At 37.1% G+C, this 16,929-nt stretch overlaps 1 protein-coding gene across 2 annotated transcripts in view; it reads left to right on the top strand.

Moving 5' to 3' along the window:
• ACSS3 (acyl-CoA synthetase short chain family member 3) overlaps positions 1-16,325 on the top strand; it is an 88,809-nt gene extending 72,484 nt beyond the window's left edge. Inside the window, exons 11-17 of one of the 2 annotated variants that reach the window (XM_039386751.1) lie at positions 559-622; positions 8,690-8,794; positions 9,540-9,621; positions 10,605-10,727; positions 14,944-15,043; positions 15,123-15,298; positions 15,569-16,325. In XM_039386751.1, coding sequence (XP_039242685.1) covers positions 559-622; positions 8,690-8,794; positions 9,540-9,621; positions 10,605-10,727; positions 14,944-15,043; positions 15,123-15,298; positions 15,569-15,634 — 716 coding nt within the window. In that variant the 3' untranslated portion in view covers positions 15,635-16,325. The remainder of the gene's footprint in view (positions 1-558; positions 623-8,689; positions 8,795-9,539; positions 9,622-10,604; positions 10,728-14,943; positions 15,044-15,122; positions 15,299-15,568) is intronic. The other variant, XM_027747829.2, reaches the window with a different exon arrangement.
• Positions 16,326-16,929: the final 604 nt, after the last annotated feature.

The following is a 16,929-nucleotide window of genomic DNA, read 5'->3' as shown; positions in this document are numbered from 1 at the left end:
CTCTGCAGATTTGGGTAGTTCACAAGGTACTTTATAGCTTTGTGCTAGACTACAATAAATTTGTTAGCTGGGGAGTATCTTTCTGAGACTCCTGAGAGCCTTTGAAAAGCAGGTGTACTTATTTACTGCCAACAGTATTTCTCACATTAACTGCGTTAACCTTCAATAATCTGTTATTTCTTGCTCATGTTACCCACATAGTTTTTTTTTATATTTGTTGTGTATCTTAATGGTCTTTTGCTATTTAGAAGTTTAGATTTTCCAGTATGAAGGTTGCTTTTAAATTTCAGTTCTCTGTTTTTTCCTTTTGAGACTTTGTTTCCCTATTTCTGCTGCCAAAGCGTGAGTATTTGTGCTTTTTGTGCTTAAGGCTGAATGTTAATAAGACCATAAGATTATCCAGTTTGGCACTCCCAAATTACTTAATTCCTTTTGTTGTTTGGTGTATTACCACTCTGAAGTGTGACATAAGTTGATATCCCTACAGAAAGACACTTTCCTCCACCTAAAATGACACTACTAAACTTGAGTTTTCTTCCTATATTACTTTTTTTACAGTGATGATTCTGGATGAAAATAAAGAACCAGTGAAGGCCAAGACTTTGGGAAATATTGTGGTAAAGTAAGAAAAATAAGTATCTTACAGTTAAGGGAAACTTCTTACCTGGCTTGATTGTCTTTTGACTGAAGTTTATATATATATATAAAGCACAATGATTGAAGTAATGAGGATTGAAAAGTGTGTTCGTCTCTGATATGGATACGAGACTGTCCTGTGATATTGAGGAGTTGCAGATGAAATTGTGTGAGTGAATGAGGGTGGATTGCTGGCTTTTTTTCTTAGACTACAGCAGAGTTTACCATTTTCATAATTGCTAGCCTGTTGACATAGGATGAAGCCTTCCTGCTGTGATGTATGAGCAAGATACTGAATCACTCCCTTCATTCTTTTATCTTCCACTTTAGTGAAATAGTACAGCAGTGCAGACTGACATGCTTTGGCTTACAGTTGTGATGCTGCCTCTTCTTTCGCTATTTCCTAATCCCAATCGATGCACGTTCTTAGAGGGAGAACATGTATTTTCTCTTCGCTGTAAAAAAAAGAAAGATGTCTCTCTGTGTGCTTTGCATGAAACAGTGTTAATTTGTAGTGGTACTTGGACAAAATACACTGTGGTGTATTGGACAGGACTACAACAAAAAAAAAAGAAATAAGAAAAACCCACTGTGCATCATGTAGGTGATTTTTAGTACCATTTACCAGACTCATGTCAGATGACTTCCATAAGCTTTAATATTCTTTTTGAAAGTACACCTTTCTTGGCACTTCTCTTAGATAAAAAGGTCTCTGTTTAGATAGCACTGTGAACATCAGTTACATTTATCTTGCCTTCTGCCTTTTCAACTGTTGCCAGAACCTTTCCTTATTCCTGTAACACTCGATAGGCTGCTGCTCCCCACAGCCCATGACAGCTCTGTATTCTGGATGTTTCACAGCTTTTAGGCAAATGGCATTTTCCTCAGACAGGTACCTGCTTTGTGATGGGTGTGGTAGCTGTAACCACCTCTGTTTTCAGTCGCAGAAAACACTTCAGCTCTGAACACTTCTTAACTGCCAGCAAATGCAAGTACAAAAGGCAGTGCATTCATCTGTTTCTTCTGTGGTAAATTTCTGGAGAGTTGTGATAGTTCGGAGTCGTCACTGCTTGCTTAGATTAATGAAAGGAAATATAAAGATTAGCATTAACCTTCAGTGAACTGAAAATGTGTCAAAAGCTGAAACATTGGGACAGATGTACTGATTGTGATGAATTGTTAGCGAAGTTAGCTGAGGATTGAGTCAACAGGCACATGAGCTGGGGATGAGAGACATAAGAACTGCATGCACTGGACTGTGCTGCAGATGTGCAGCACTAACAGTGTGGGTGGGCTGGCATAGGAGGTGGAGTTGCTGAGGTATGGAGGTTTTTTGCTCAGCTGCACTACTAATCTAATGTAACTAGACCACTGTGGAGGCTGAAGTAGTATCACATGAACTTATTGTACTGTGTATTTTCAGGATGAAATCTGTACCCTGCCTAAATCTCAGCATCTTTGGCTAAGTCAACAAGGATACACAGGCATGGCTTTAAGGGCACACATGATCTTCCCTGAATCAGCAGACTCCAAGTTAGACGTAGTTTTCTTGTTACTCATGTAAGGTTATGCAGTGCTGCATGTTGCTTCTGCTGCTTCTTCAGTTCAGGTTCTTATTACATTGTCAAGTATGTGCATGCATTCCAGGGGCTGGGAGGGGGCCAGAGGCCCCAAGGGGCTCAGAGCAAAAACAACTCTTCTTTTCCGGTCTGGTTGTGGTATGTTTACATTTCTGCAGGAGCGCCCATTGGGCAGAACTTCAAAACTTCCAGGGGTTTCCACCCCTTGGGGTCTACCACTTCTCTTAGTCTCTCCAACCTTTTATAGACTGTAGTTGGAAGTATCTGTAACTGAGGTCGGAGTGGAAAGTTATCTTTGAAAGTTCTCACCTCTGTAGTGCCTGAAGCCATAATAAAACATAGGCTTGTAATCAATGGAGAGAGAGAAAGGTATTTTTGTAAGAAAAGTGATCCTAGCTGTCTTACATATTCAGCTAGGATGGAATAAATTGTCTTCCAGGTGTGCTGATGCCTCTCCAGTGACAGCAGTTTGCTTAGGATAGGTGCTTAGTCTTGTCTACCAAAAGAGAAGTGGAATAAACTCCATCTTTAGCAACTCTGCCAAACAATTTTAATTATATATACTGATAGTTAATGTTGGAAGATGTGTGCATATGTTTCTGAGTCCTTGCTGTCTTTAACTGCCTGTTAGGAGTGATGTTGCTATATTAGAAGATCCTGTTTGGAGTTACTGTCAAACTCCTAAAACCAGACTTTACCTTCTCTGTTATGGCCCCACAGCTATACAGCTATGCCAAGTGAAAATTTGCTAGATTTATAAGATGAAGAACTCTAGAAACAGTACCTTTCAAAGGGCTTTTTTATGTTACAGTGGATGAACCTCTGAATACACAAGATCTTTGAATGAAAGGTAGCTGCTACTGTAACTAAGCAGGTAATATGATTCCTTGTTATTCAATAGGGAAGCTGAAAAGGTGCCAACATTACTGTCTGTGGATATGATGTTAATAAATCTGTTTATGTATTGTGTTTGATTCTTATGTCCGTATTTCAAAAGGCTATTGAGAAAGTGACTGGATTTTAGGGAAAATATGAATTATAGTGCTGCAATGCTTGTGGTATGAAAACCTGTGGTATGTGGTTCATCCAAGATCAGTAAAATAGTAACTTTGTCAAGGCCAAGAAATACCCAGAGGACAGAAACATCTCTGAAAGATGGCTATTTAATCTAGCATAAAGAGATCAGAAGCTCAAGCTAGATGTATTCAGATGAGAAATAAAACACCATTTTAACAGTGAAGGTATTAAACCATTGGAACAAATTCTTGGGAGTGTGGTGGTTTACTTTGACATTTTCTAGGTCAAGCCTAGATATCTATTTTAAAAATTGTGGGGTTCAGGCAGGATTTAGTAGATGGCATCTTTTAGCCTGTGTTGTATGGGAGGTCAGTGTGAAGGAGCAAGATTCAGGATGGGAGAGGTTCCAGGCGTGGAGAAAGACATACAGCAATTGACAGGACTTTATTATATGGACTTTACTGTTATTATGTGGTTTCATTGTATTCACATTACACGGTGCACAGCCTGGACACGCCCGGGCTTGCCACGAGTTTGCCTGCTCCCTGCTTTCCCCGCTCCCTTCGCTGGTTGGCTGAAGAAGCTGCAGAGAGGAGACAGCTACTATTCGCCCCTTCCACGTTCCTCCCCCTTTTGCCTGTGCCCCTATCCCGATTTGTTCTCCCGTTTGTCTGTCTCATGCTCCACCCCATGTTCTGGCCCTTTCCCTGCCTGAACTGATAAAAAATCCTGTGCACACCTCAATAAAGTATTCCATCTGCACTCTGCCTTGTCTCCCCAACCCATCTGCACTGTGTCACAGCCCCACCCCCCCTCGGACCATGGCAGGTCAGTTCAGATAAAGAATCTGCAAAAGAAGATTTATCTCCCTGACAGCCTTCTACATGTTTATCAGCTTTGTCTTTTTCTTTTACAAGTAAAACAATAAGTAGGATTTCCAGTGTGAGAGCAATTTGTCCAAAGATGGGTTTTCTAGCAAATCTCTGACTGAGTACATACCATTTGAACTTTCTTTATTTTGAGCTTTTTCCAGCCACTTCCACTAGTTTTTGATGGCTTTCTCTCTTCCCCACTAAACTGTATTTTTTCTATTTTTTCTGCAAAATCCATACTGAGACCAACTACTTTTGTGACCCCTTTCAGCTAACTAAAGTAGTATTTCATGCAGACTGGAACATTTGAGATCCTCTACTCTTCTCTACCCTTTTTCATGTGCTGTTATTCCTGGTGTCTGAAAAACCTTCCAGATACCTTTCAAACTTGCAATCAAAAATTTCTATAAAAGTGATGTTTATGCACAGCACTACATAAAAGCTGAATAATAATTATACCTGCCAGTTAGGATGATTTAGTTGCATTCACAAGCCCAGACTCATTTAACAGTGACTTATACTTGCTTTGACTGGCTATAATGAACAGCCTGTGTCATTGTCTACCATAAAATAAAAGGATGTCTTTTCTGAATATCAGCAAGGTAGCCTTTCCAGTAGTTTTTTGACTTTTATTTGTACTTCCGGAAATCTGATTTTCTGTGTAAATTATTTTTTGAGTGCTCTGTCTATAATTGCTTGGTTCCATTAACGAGGAATCTTACACCATTTCGATGAGTGGCATTTTGAAAGGGTGTGATATGGGAGTCAGATTGTCTTGGGCTAAGCTGAAGGGTGGACTGTTCTGTGAAAGGTTAGCCACTGTTGTATGAAAACTAAATGAATTTTGAAACAATGCTTAAAAAACAAGTAATGATTATCATTTAAAATTCTCTAACAAAACAGTTTCTGTTAAAGTACTTCAGAGGATTTTTTGTGACGCTGTTGAGCTTATCTATGTCTTAGTTTCTCCAATTTATAATGAAATTACTTCCTTATCTTTGTAAAGTGTAACCAGAGTAAATCTTTGGTAAACGAACCCCTATATTTTACATCATTAATTTACAGAGTTTACCTGGTTTTCCTAATGCTGTTCTAAATGTATTCAATCTTGAAATGAGAAATGGGCCTGGATCTATATTCTTGTAGTTCTGCAATTTTAATCTTGATTTCACTGGAGTAAATGGAGAGTGACATAATTGTACTGCTGTAATTGTACTGGTGAAAAACTGGCATAAATGAGATCAAAATTCAGACCTATACATCCTCTTTGAGGTTTGAAATCCAAAGGTAAACTTTTTCATTCACATGTTTTTATTTATTTCAGTGTAGAATTTGGGCTTGAAGCTCCACTTGGATTTGAAACTGTGCCTCTTCTTTGCTAGTTAAATGGGATGAGTTGACTCTAGTTAGCCTGATCCAGTATAGCTGCTAAACACATTCATGTTTTAGAAAAAACTAGCAAGCTTGTCTTGAATTTATATTTGTTGAAGCTTGTGACTGTCTTCTGCAGAAGGAAGAAGCAATTATAAGACAGAAGATGCTACCAGAGTTAGGACCATATGGAAAATCAAAGCAAGACTAGTGTAAGGGAAGGTTCATCTTCAAACTGATAGCAGATGCAAAGGCTTAACACTGGCTGCTTTGTGGCTTGGCATGTGGGGTGAGAGAGAGTTAACAGATAGCTAGAGAAATACAGTGAATATGTCCCAAAGGAAAACCTTGCAAAGCAACTTCTTTGTATATTGTGGAAATCATAATGAAGGAATATATTTCCTTCTGTCTTGGTCTTCTGTGGTCCTCTTCCTTGTGAAAGGAAAGCAGGACCATCTGTGGGGCAATCATGCTTACTTATGCATACCTGGAACTTTTTTGTTAATATACCCTCTTAGTAAAAATAACCCCAAAAGATCTTGAGTATCAACTCAGTGTTTGGTCAAAGAGGCAACAGTTTTTAAATATTGAATTCTTGTAGACGTGTGTTGTATTTCCTAGGAAGAACAGAATCAAACTGTTGCTGGAGTGGGTCCGGAGAAGGGCAGCGAGGCTGGTGAAGGATCTGGAGCACAAGTCTTATGAGGAGCAGCTGAGGGAGCTGGGGTTGTTTAACCTGGAGAAAACGAGGCTCAAGGGAGACCCTATTATAGAGACCTTATTGGTCTCTACAACTACCTGAAAGGAGGCTGTAACCAGGTGGTGGTTGGCCTCTTCTCCCAGGAAGCCAGCAATAGGAAAAGAGGACACAGTCCTTAACTGCACCAGGGGAGGTTTAGGTTGGACATTAGAGAGAAGTTCTTCACTGAAAGAGTGAATAGGTATTGGAATGGACTGCCCAGGGATGTGGTGGAGTCACTGTCCTTGGAAGTGTTTAATGAAACACTGGATGTGGCACTTAGTGCCATGATTGAGTTTACATGGTGGTGTTAGGTCATAGATTGGACTCAGTGATCTCAGAGGTCTTTTCCAACCTAATTGAGTCTGTGATTCTGTGAAACCAGACATCCCAAAATGTTCCTGTTTTTGTATGGAGAGGTTGAGAAAGGGAAGGGATGTTTGCTTTTGGTTGCTGTTATTTTCTGACTGCCTCTTCTGGCTCCCTGCATGTAATTGTGATCCAGTTCTGCTCCCTTTGGAATTTATGGCAGGCTTCTCCTTGACAGCAGTGGGTTTGGAGGTATTTTTGGCTCTGGACATTTTAGTTCTAATGTCCTGACAAAATTCCAATACATGTAATTATGTTTTGGCAGACTGAATTCTGCCTTTATTAATTTTAATAATTATTTGTGTTTTCACAGAAACTAGAGATTCTAGTCAGTTATGATGCTAAGAGCTTTACTCTCATGAAAGAATTGTATGTGCCTGTTGCTGTGGAATTATTTTGCCTGGAAGATGGACACATAGATGATGGCACTCACTTTTTGCTTAGAGGATGAATGGGGTCTTAATTGCAAGTAATCTTTCACGGAAAGCTATGGAAGCACATTTTCAGATGTTATCTGTATTGTGCTATGATATGTACTATAGAGATACCTGTGGTAACCACTAGTTTAGCAATCTGTTTTCAACCAACTCAGGAAATATGTTCTGTGGATGTACTTATCAATGCAATTTTCCTAAAAAAACCCCAACAAACCAAAGAAAAAAACCACAATCAAACATAAGACACCCCCCGCCCTCCTCTACCCACTCCCCCACCCCTCCAGGAAAATAAAAATCTGAACAAACAGAATAAAACGAAAGGGTAGGAGCAAGCATTATATTTTTGGTGATATGTTACGCACGTCAGTGTTTAGATTTCTGAACAATTACAGAAAGGAAAATGCTTTTCTGATTTCAGCAGTAAAATTGGTTTTTTTTTATTGAATGACTAACTGCAAAGTACGGAATAGAGCTATGGGGAAAATAAAAATCTGAACAAACAGAATAAAACGAAAGGGTAGGAGCAAGCATTATATTTTTGGTGATATGTTACGCACGTCAATATGAGTCTGATTTCCTTGAATGACTAACTGCAAAGTACGGAATAGAGCTATGGGGAAATTAAGGACTTTATCAATATGAGTTGTCCTTTCTCTCCCATCACAAGGATGCTTCAGACTGCTAAATGAATTTAAAGTGCAAAATTTGCCATGATTGAGGCTGTTATGAATTGCTGTGCTATTAGCAACCAGGCAACACCCATAGTAACTGCCATTCTCTAGTGATTTTTCTTGAATCTAAGCAAGAGATTTTTTTTCTTTTAAACTCATAAATACATAAACACCACAATCAATATTTTGTTTTTCTAATTTTTTTTTTTTTTTAAAGCAAACACTCTATAGGTCATGTTTGTATATCACAGAGATGCTTACTAAGATTGAAAAGCTTAAAATAAGGCAGTGAATTCCTTCCAGATGGGCAGAAGCCAGCCTGCCCTCCTGAACCCTGCATGACTACCTGGGAAGTGTCTTGGCATTTCTGGCCATACTTTCTTAACCATACTTTCAAGGAATGTGATTTATGGGACATGTTGAGCCAGAGCCCTCAGAGAAAGTAGTATTTATAGCAGTATATTCTATTATGCTAACTTAGCTGAATTAAGCTGAAAAAACTAGGATTGTAAAAAATCAGGTATTTGAATCATTACTGGATGACATGACCTTTTCAATGTAGTTTGTACCTTTTATATCATATTTATATTTATATTTATGCCATACTTAGGATTAGTGTGTATATAGATAGGTAGATAACTATTCTTTTTGTAAATATAATGTTAGAAATGTCCATGTCACAGAGCTTGTGGCACCTGTTCTTGTATCCTAAACATCACTGGAGTCTTGTAATGATACCAGTGTTGCTATGCTACAGAAGTGTTTTTCTGCTAGAGATGTTGCCTTCAGGTGTCACAGGGATACTATCAATAGAAAAAAAATACCTCTAGATAAATAGTTGCTAGTTAGGAAAGCAGGCATATACTAGTAAAAACTGTATGGGGTGTTTATGATTTTATCTAAATAAATATGTTTGCTTGCATGATTATTCTCTCTTTGTCATTAGGGGTAAACTTGATAAAACTTGTGTTGATATGCCTGAATATATATCTCTTAGGCAGTTGAAGAAATCTGTGTTTAATCCTATCAGAGATTCGAAGGAAGAAACAACTACTTCTTTGTTAGCTGAGGCTTCTGCAGCTTCTCTTCTTCTGACAGATATGTATGTGAAATGTCCCATATTTTCTCATGCCCATATTGTTGACTGACGAAGGGGTGTATAATGTACATTCAAAACTCAGCAAATAAAGCAGACCGGAATTTTGCGACTTTGCTTCTTAAAAAAATAAAAATAAGTCCAGTTATTTTAGAAAGTTCTACTAGTGACTTTTATCAATATCCTTCAAAGAACTCCTCCAGTATTTCCAGTAATATTGAGCACAGTTTCAATATAATTCAATTTTTATTCATATTCTCATGGTTGAAGTCCTTTGAGCTACATCTTTTTACAGAAACGGAAGATTTGTGTATCTGATAATCCATCTGTCTATGCACATGTGAGTGGTGTATGGGTGTTAGAGAAAAAGATACCTATAATAATGAAATTGCCTGTATCATAGCATATATGCACACATTTCTGACAGTTTCTTAATCCTTAGAAATGTTGAAAGCTGAATATTGTTAACATATTTATAGTGCAATATATGATGTTTACTAGATCAAACATTATTTTACTGAGATGCTTATGTAATATAAAAGGTAAGGTCTGGATACAGTGCAGAACTGTATGTATATGTTCACAATAATATATAGTCTTTTTATGTTATCAGCATATTATTAAGCTGAACTGTTTTCTGATTGTATAAACAATGATTATTTATCTGAATATCAAGTATGAATAGAGAGCATGAGTTGTACTTGTTATATCTGTATTTGTTAATACTTCCCTCTATTCTTTTCAATTTAAGGTTGCCTTTGCCTCCTGGAGCATTCTCAGGTCTTTGGGAAAATAAAGAAACGTTCCAGAAGTTATATTTCCAAAAATTTCCAGTAAGAATTATGAAATAAACTATATAGATTTTTAGTAATTCTGCAGAACTGAATGATACTAGATTTAACCTGGATAACAGTTTATCATAAATTTTCGTATCTTAATTTAAGATCTTTGATACATGTGCATACAATTAAAAGCATTTCAAGGTAAAACTTTTTTCATCTGTAATTTAAGCCCTTAGACATACTGTGGGTTTTTTAAGATCTGAAACAGAAGAAGTAAACCTCAAGCTTCTGAGCCAAAAAGTCATTTTATGTCATTTGATCTAATAAAACATATAAGCCTGTGACCTTAGTCTGGCATAGCTTCAAATATACTAATCCTGTTGACATGCAATCATGCTAGCTTGGTATCAGTCCAAAATACACACTTGTCCACTGTGCACCTAAATATATTGGAGGCTCCTTACTTTATTAGTTATGTTTCCTTGTCAGATGAACTATCCAAGGATTGGCTTCCTCCTTTCCTTGTAGAAATAACTAGATTGGCCCTATACAAATGTTCAGAATGGAAGGTTTGGATCAATAAAAGTAAATGAGTGAATTAGTCAGGCAAATTATTTCCTGTGTGCAGTTGCTTCACGATGTATGTTTGGATACAGCAAACAGGAATATCTTTAGGACAATTGACAACTTGTTATTATATTGTAACAGTTCCATTCTCCTTGTGTGGATCCAGGCAACATCCTTCTCCAAGCTGTCAGGAATCAAAGTAAGCAGAGTTGGAAAGAAATCCAGGTTTATCTATTGTCTTCTGTTCTATATTAACAAAGTCTACAAAACCCTTATGGAAAGGGAGCTGCATGGCATATTATGACAGAAAAATAGTGAAAAATATTACAGAATTAAATCTTTCAAGCACCAAAAGCGTATTTAATGTGGAAAACAGGTGATTGTTGTTGTTGTTGTCGATTTCATGGTAAATTCGTGGGTATTCCTAGTACTCTTTTTGAATTTATTTTTTATTGTGTCACGTTTAGGGCTATTATGATACTATGGATGCTGGCTATATGGATGAAGATGGCTATTTATATGTCCTGTCTCGAGCTGATGATGTGATCAATGTTGCCGGACACAGAATTTCAGCAGGTGCGATTGAAGAGGTTAGCATTGCTTGACAGAAAAATAGAAGAGTGAAAGTTGAATAGAACAAGCTGAGACTGAAAATCTCACAAAATCTCTCATTTTCTTTCTGCTCTTTTTGTTTGCATTTCCATTGGTACTTTTAACCACAACATTTCCTATTTCAGGTTCTTCCTATTAAGGTGCTTTCCAGAACAAAATAAATTTAGTCAGTAATAAGCAGTTTGTACCATGGGGTTGATGAGACAGACATATGGGAAGCATAGCTGTTAGCTCTGATAATGTATTTGTTTGGGAATATGTTAAGATAATGTAGAGTCAGTGTGCCAAGTAGTTTCACCAAATAAATACTGTAGCAACTGAGGAGTAGAAACTTTTATTCCTAAAATATAGTACTCAGTGTTGGCTGAATTCTTTTCACATAGACTCACATTTCTTGATTTGAAGACTTTCCTTCACATTTTCTTGACAGCTGTTTTGTCTCTTACTGTATGAGCAGTGCTAAATGAACAATGAAAATGTCTGTAAAAAAACCTGCTGTTAAGTTGAAAGTCATTAATGTCATACCTATGCAACTCAAAAAAATTGAAAATAGTGCAGTTCATAATAGTGTCTGAATTTCATATCATTGTTCACTCACCTCTCTGGAACTGCTGTGATTGCCAGTTACAAATTTCCCTGATGACATATCAATTGCTTATTCAGGGAGTATAGGAAAAGGTGTGCTGGGCATGTACAAGATAAAAATACACTTATAAGGACTGTGAATTTAACTGTTCACTGAATCAAAAACTAGTAATTTTTCTGTTTGTAATGTCTGTTAGGCTAACGACTATGTTTTTTAGAGGCTAGGAAACTTAGAATAGAAGAAATTCTGACTACACAGAAGTGAACAAATTCAGATAAATATAGTCAATCCATTGAGAACTGGTCAGCGAGGGAGCTGAATGAGCTGCTGCCCTGACTCACATAAAGGTGGCTTTTAGTCTGCTTAAGCCTCTTTCCCTTAGAAGTCAGGTTTTTGTATTGCCCTGCTAAAGTGCAGCAGGGATTCTCAGTCCCTCAGAGTCTGAGCTGGACATTGTTTCTTTGCTTCAGCCTTAATCTTAAACTACTATAACAAATGATGAATTGAATCACGTCCTCTGTTGTATTAGCTTTGTATCCATCATACCGAGCTTAGTGTCTGTTTGTATGCCTGCTAGTTAGATCTTTCCCCTAGAAACATAAAAATGTTTCATCACTCTGACATTCTAGAAGCTTTTCTATTCACCTTTTGAACAAAGCTAAAAACCAAGAGTGGTGTTAATGTATGCACAGCATAGTTAAATGGGAAAGCATTAAGAATACCACAATTAGCTTCTCAGTAAGATCAGTAAATACAGAGTTAGAGGTTCATTGAATCGCCATCTAATTAAGTGACAGTAACCTTGTCGAGCAAGTATATTATCTGCATTTACATTATAGCTGCATTACAAGCATAACAAGTTTTTTGCTAATGCTTTGACTAAGTATTTCAGCTTTATTATGTTCTAAACAATTAGTTTCTTTGTCTAAGGTATCTATTAATACCATTGGAGCTCCATGTTTACGCAATGCAGTAGGTGTTGTGTTTACTTTGCCAGTCAGTGAAGGGTAGCTATTATGGTAGCCTCAGCTTGTCTTGGTCCATCTGACTCTTGTCTGTAAATCTATGGTGTCCCTCCCTGCCCCTTTCTGAAAAACACCTAAATTGAATCTTGACTATCTGAGGCAACAGACTTTAAATTGAGGAATTTAGCATGAGAAATCCCTTTCCTTTGCATCCATCCTTATGCCCAGTGATCATTCCAGGAAAGCCATTTCACTTCAAGTTTTTTATTACTTTTAAACAATTTTTAAATGTCTAGTGCTAATTCTGTTATTTTCAGTTGTTTTACAAAGTTTGATAATTTTCAAATTAGTACTTACTAATTTTTTTAGTATTTCCTAATTACTAATTTCAATCATTTGAAGTTAGCCTTTGAAAAGTTGATAGCATTTTGGATAGCCCGAAGAAAAATACTACAGTAACTGCAATATTCCAGCTAACCGTCAGATTTTTATGAATAAGTGACAGTCTGGAATGGCCAAAACAAGCTGGCAATACTTAAATCTCTACCTTAGGGGTCCTGTTGATGCCTGGCAGGTAATTATGGTATTTAATGGTAATGTGAGGTTACCGCAGACCTTTTTCCTGCGTTATTATGGAAAACAATACTCTAGTTTTAGACCTTACTGTCTACTTTTCCATAATTCATTGGGTTTTTCTTTCCTTTCCTTTTTTTTTCCTTTCCTTTTGTTGTTGTTGTTGTTATATATGTCTCTCAAGTTTATGTGGCCAGGGTCAGAACAGGAAAAAAATGCATTATTGAGGCTTGGCCTAGAAGTGACCAAAGTGCATTAAGTGTATGTGATGCATTGAAATACCACAGAGATTTGGAGTTGCGTAAGAACTCATTCCTGTATGATTTGTCAGTGTGCTTACAATGACTTCTGTAAAAAGCAAGCCATACCTGAATTCAAATGTATAGGTATATATTTAGCTTCAGCTTTTTATGTAGCAGGCTCCTCTGCCCTTCTAATTCTGGGGTGAGCCCAGCCCTCTGTTCTGTATGGAACTTGTGCACATCCTATTTAATTCCTGTGAAAAAATACATAGTTTCAAAAGCTGTGCATAAATGTTCATGCTTTTGTACTTTGATAGACCATGCATCTACTATTAAGGTCAGAGTTCTCCATTTACCCTTTTTCTAGCATGGGATATTTCTAGGATCATAGTTCATGAAGTGACTGACAAACAAAGTGTGCTAGAAACAGTTTGATCTTGGTGTATGTTGTAGTGTATCTTGGTGTAGTGACCATGACACATAGAGCCAGTTTCTCCTTTCTGACTGTAATGCCCAAGGATGGTGAAATCTGTTTCGAGGATGGGTTATAGGAAACCCTTTGAATTGTTCCTTCCCCACTGGTTTCACAAACAGGTCAACAACAGCTTTCCTTTTGTTAATTGGAACAACAGTGATTTAGCTTTCCATTTCTTCAGGTTTTTTCTCTGTCTTCTTTGTACTTTTCCTGTCTTCCTCATTCACATACCACTGTATGAGTAGCCAGTAGAAATGATTCCTACTTAATAAAAACAACCAAAAAAAGGCCTTTTTACTTAAAATTTAGTTAGTCATCCCATTGCCTTCGATTTTGGCAACACAGTATGTGAAGTTCAGTTATTAGCCCTTGTACGCACAGTCACATGATGTGGCCTCTGTGTAGGGTCATGTTTAGGTTCTCTTTGTAGTTCAGTCCAGAGGACTGAAAAGTGCTGAAAGCACTGTTGACAGCAAGATGCCCCAAGGCATACTGATAGCTACATGAAATTAGCCAGTTACTTTGGAAGAGGATTCACAGTTCCTGGCATCTTAAGCCCAGCTTTGTCCCAGACTTAGTGACACAGTCTTGGTGCATACTGAGACATCTTGCTGACTGTTTTCCCGGCAGTGAGAATCTCAGCTAGCTAATTGGAAGGAAGAGAGAATGTCTTACTTTTTTTAACTAAATGAAAATTTGGAGTATTTTTGTCAATGTGTTATTGTGTAATGTGTGTTGGGAAGGAGGGGGGCTCTGGTTTAATTACTTTTTTTGTCTCAGGAGGCTGAGACCTAATGGTTCCAAGAGAGTGAGCTGAGCTAGGCTGGCTGCAAGCTGAGGCTAGGCCTGTATTTTGCCTTGGTTGAAACTATACCTTTACAGCAGCAAAGAATAAAAAAGATAAGATTTAGAGAGAATAAACCAATATGACTTTATAGCTCGGTAGTAGGAGTGCTTCTATAGTTTTGGTCCTTAATCCACGCATTTAGCTCCATGTTAATTGTAATGTTAGACTACTGTTATTTGTTCCAGCAAAGATCTCACTAAAAAAACAAAGATGTGATACTCTCCCAAAGAAATTACCTTTGGTTTGTTCTAGATTTCTGTCTTGTGCTTCCGTAGTTCTTACTTCTTGTGTTTGTTTGAGAAATACATGTAACTATGTGTATGAAAGTATACTCATATACATCTGCAACACATGTAATTGGAATCCTCAGGTGTACTGACTAAATACCTTTTGCTGTGAAAATGTAAGAAGTAACTATATTAAATGTCCATGACTGTGGAATTTTTTCACTGAATGTCCACCTATTATATTATTAGTTCTCTTTACTTCTGTTTTCTATCCCTCAGTGTATTCTCTTCCATCCCGCTGTGGCGGACTGTGCTGTTGTGGGCCAGGAGGATCCTTTAAAAGGACATGTTCCATTTGCGCTGTGTGTACTGAGACAAGGTGAGAGCTCACTGATACTGATGTCACTAAGACTTGCAAAAGTCTCAGAAAAGGTAAAGGATATGACTTTCTTCACCAGGTATAAAGACAGAAAAGAATAAGATTTTGAACGAGATTGTTGAGCGAGTTCGAACTAACATTGGCCCTGTAGCAGCTTTCCAGAAGGGGATGTTTGTGAAACAGCTACCAAAAACACGCTCTGGCAAGATACCACGTTCAGCTCTTTCTGCACTTGTCAGTGGAAAGCCATACAAGGCAAGTTGGAGATGTGTACTTTAATGAATTAGGCGCACGTGCACACCTGAAGGCACAAGGTTATGGTTTTAATTCTCTTGACTGTTCTGTAACTGGTCCATGACTTAAGGTAGTATGTTATATTTTATTTCTACTGTGACTTACCCAAAAGGTTTTTATGCTCCAGAGCTTTCCAGATACTTTTTTGTTGATTGCTTTTGAAGGCTAGATTTGAAGAATCTCTGAAATTCTGTCTACTCTCACATGCTTCTATATATTCTTCCTTTTCAGATAACACCAACCATTGAAGATGCTAGCGTGTTTAAACACATCGAAGAACTGCTAAAGAAAAATTAAATGGAATAATACATCAATAACAAACATTTTAATTACAGAAGTACAAAGAGACTTTCTGTCTGTTAAGATTACCACATTTTAAAAACTAGTCATGATTTGGAACAAAATGTTTTTACTGCAGAAACATTACTGTGTTCTTTACCATCTTGTCACAGCCAATGACACATAGTAAAGTCTCTGCATGTTGTGAATATATGCTGGTTATTAAGATGGCTAAGAATTGCACATAGAATTCATATATTTCTATAGTCTTAAAGGGGAGGAGTCATGGGATTATCTGTATGATGTCATGTAACCTTTCATTTCAATCTGTTTTTGTATAATGTGACCAGTAACTTGAGTTTGAATACAACAGTTTACAAAAAGTAAGTCATGAGGACAGCAATAAACAGGAATTTAACTGTGAAAATTGTTGAAGGCATAAATTGTTCTCACTTGTAAATTAGAAGCCTTTACATCTTTTAAATTTTTCTAAAATTAAAATTTTTAAAATTAATTTTCTTGATTCCACTGATTTCTTTTTTTCCTAAGACTTTCTGCTATATATTAGATTCCTATAATTTTTTTACTCAATAACTTTCTGAAATGTCTTTTTTGTAGAATGATAAATAATTTCTGGCTTTCAAATATGTGAAAATCCTCATTTGTCTGCTCAGTAATACACATGATTTTAAATAAAGGCAGGCATTTACTCTTTGCATTTTCTGATATTTTTTTGTTAAAAAAATATCCTTATGATAAGGATAACCAGAATGTGCTTTTGCCGAGGTGTATATATAACCAAGAAATTTAGCAAATACAGATACTAAGCATCTTATCCTGGAATTTATAGGCCATTTCAGAATAGTTACAGGGTTCTTAACAAGCCAGGAGATGGAGGATACACTCTCTACATACTTCTTAAGCTGCAGGTTTTTCATTGAACAATAAAGGTAAAAATGCTTTAAAAAATATACATATACAGAAAAGTTTAAAAGCAGAGAAGTTACTCAAACTCAGCAGTGCTTTCCAGAGGAAGAAACAATAAGCAATACATAAATTCAGATGATGTTGGTATATAAGAGAGGTCCTCAAAAGAGTCCAGAAATACTGTTGTGTGCTGGTGGATAGAGTTAAGGATGATATCCCTGTAAAGTGATGAAATAAACCAACAGATTGATGTAGGACATAAAAGGTGATAGATAGGTGCTACTTACTGTGAGCCATACCCTGATGGTGCCTTGTGCCTGCGATCTTTTGTAGAATTGGTGAGCTCTACTAGTTGCATAAGAACTATGTAAAATGTTCCTGTGTTT

This window comes from Pipra filicauda, unplaced genomic scaffold (genome assembly GCF_003945595.2).
Source record: "Pipra filicauda isolate LSUMZ 115617 unplaced genomic scaffold, ASM394559v2 scaffold4_size7858003_pilon, whole genome shotgun sequence".
NCBI classification, from domain to species: Eukaryota; Metazoa; Chordata; class Aves; order Passeriformes; family Pipridae; genus Pipra; species Pipra filicauda.
This window is presented reverse-complemented; position numbering and strand designations above follow the sequence as displayed.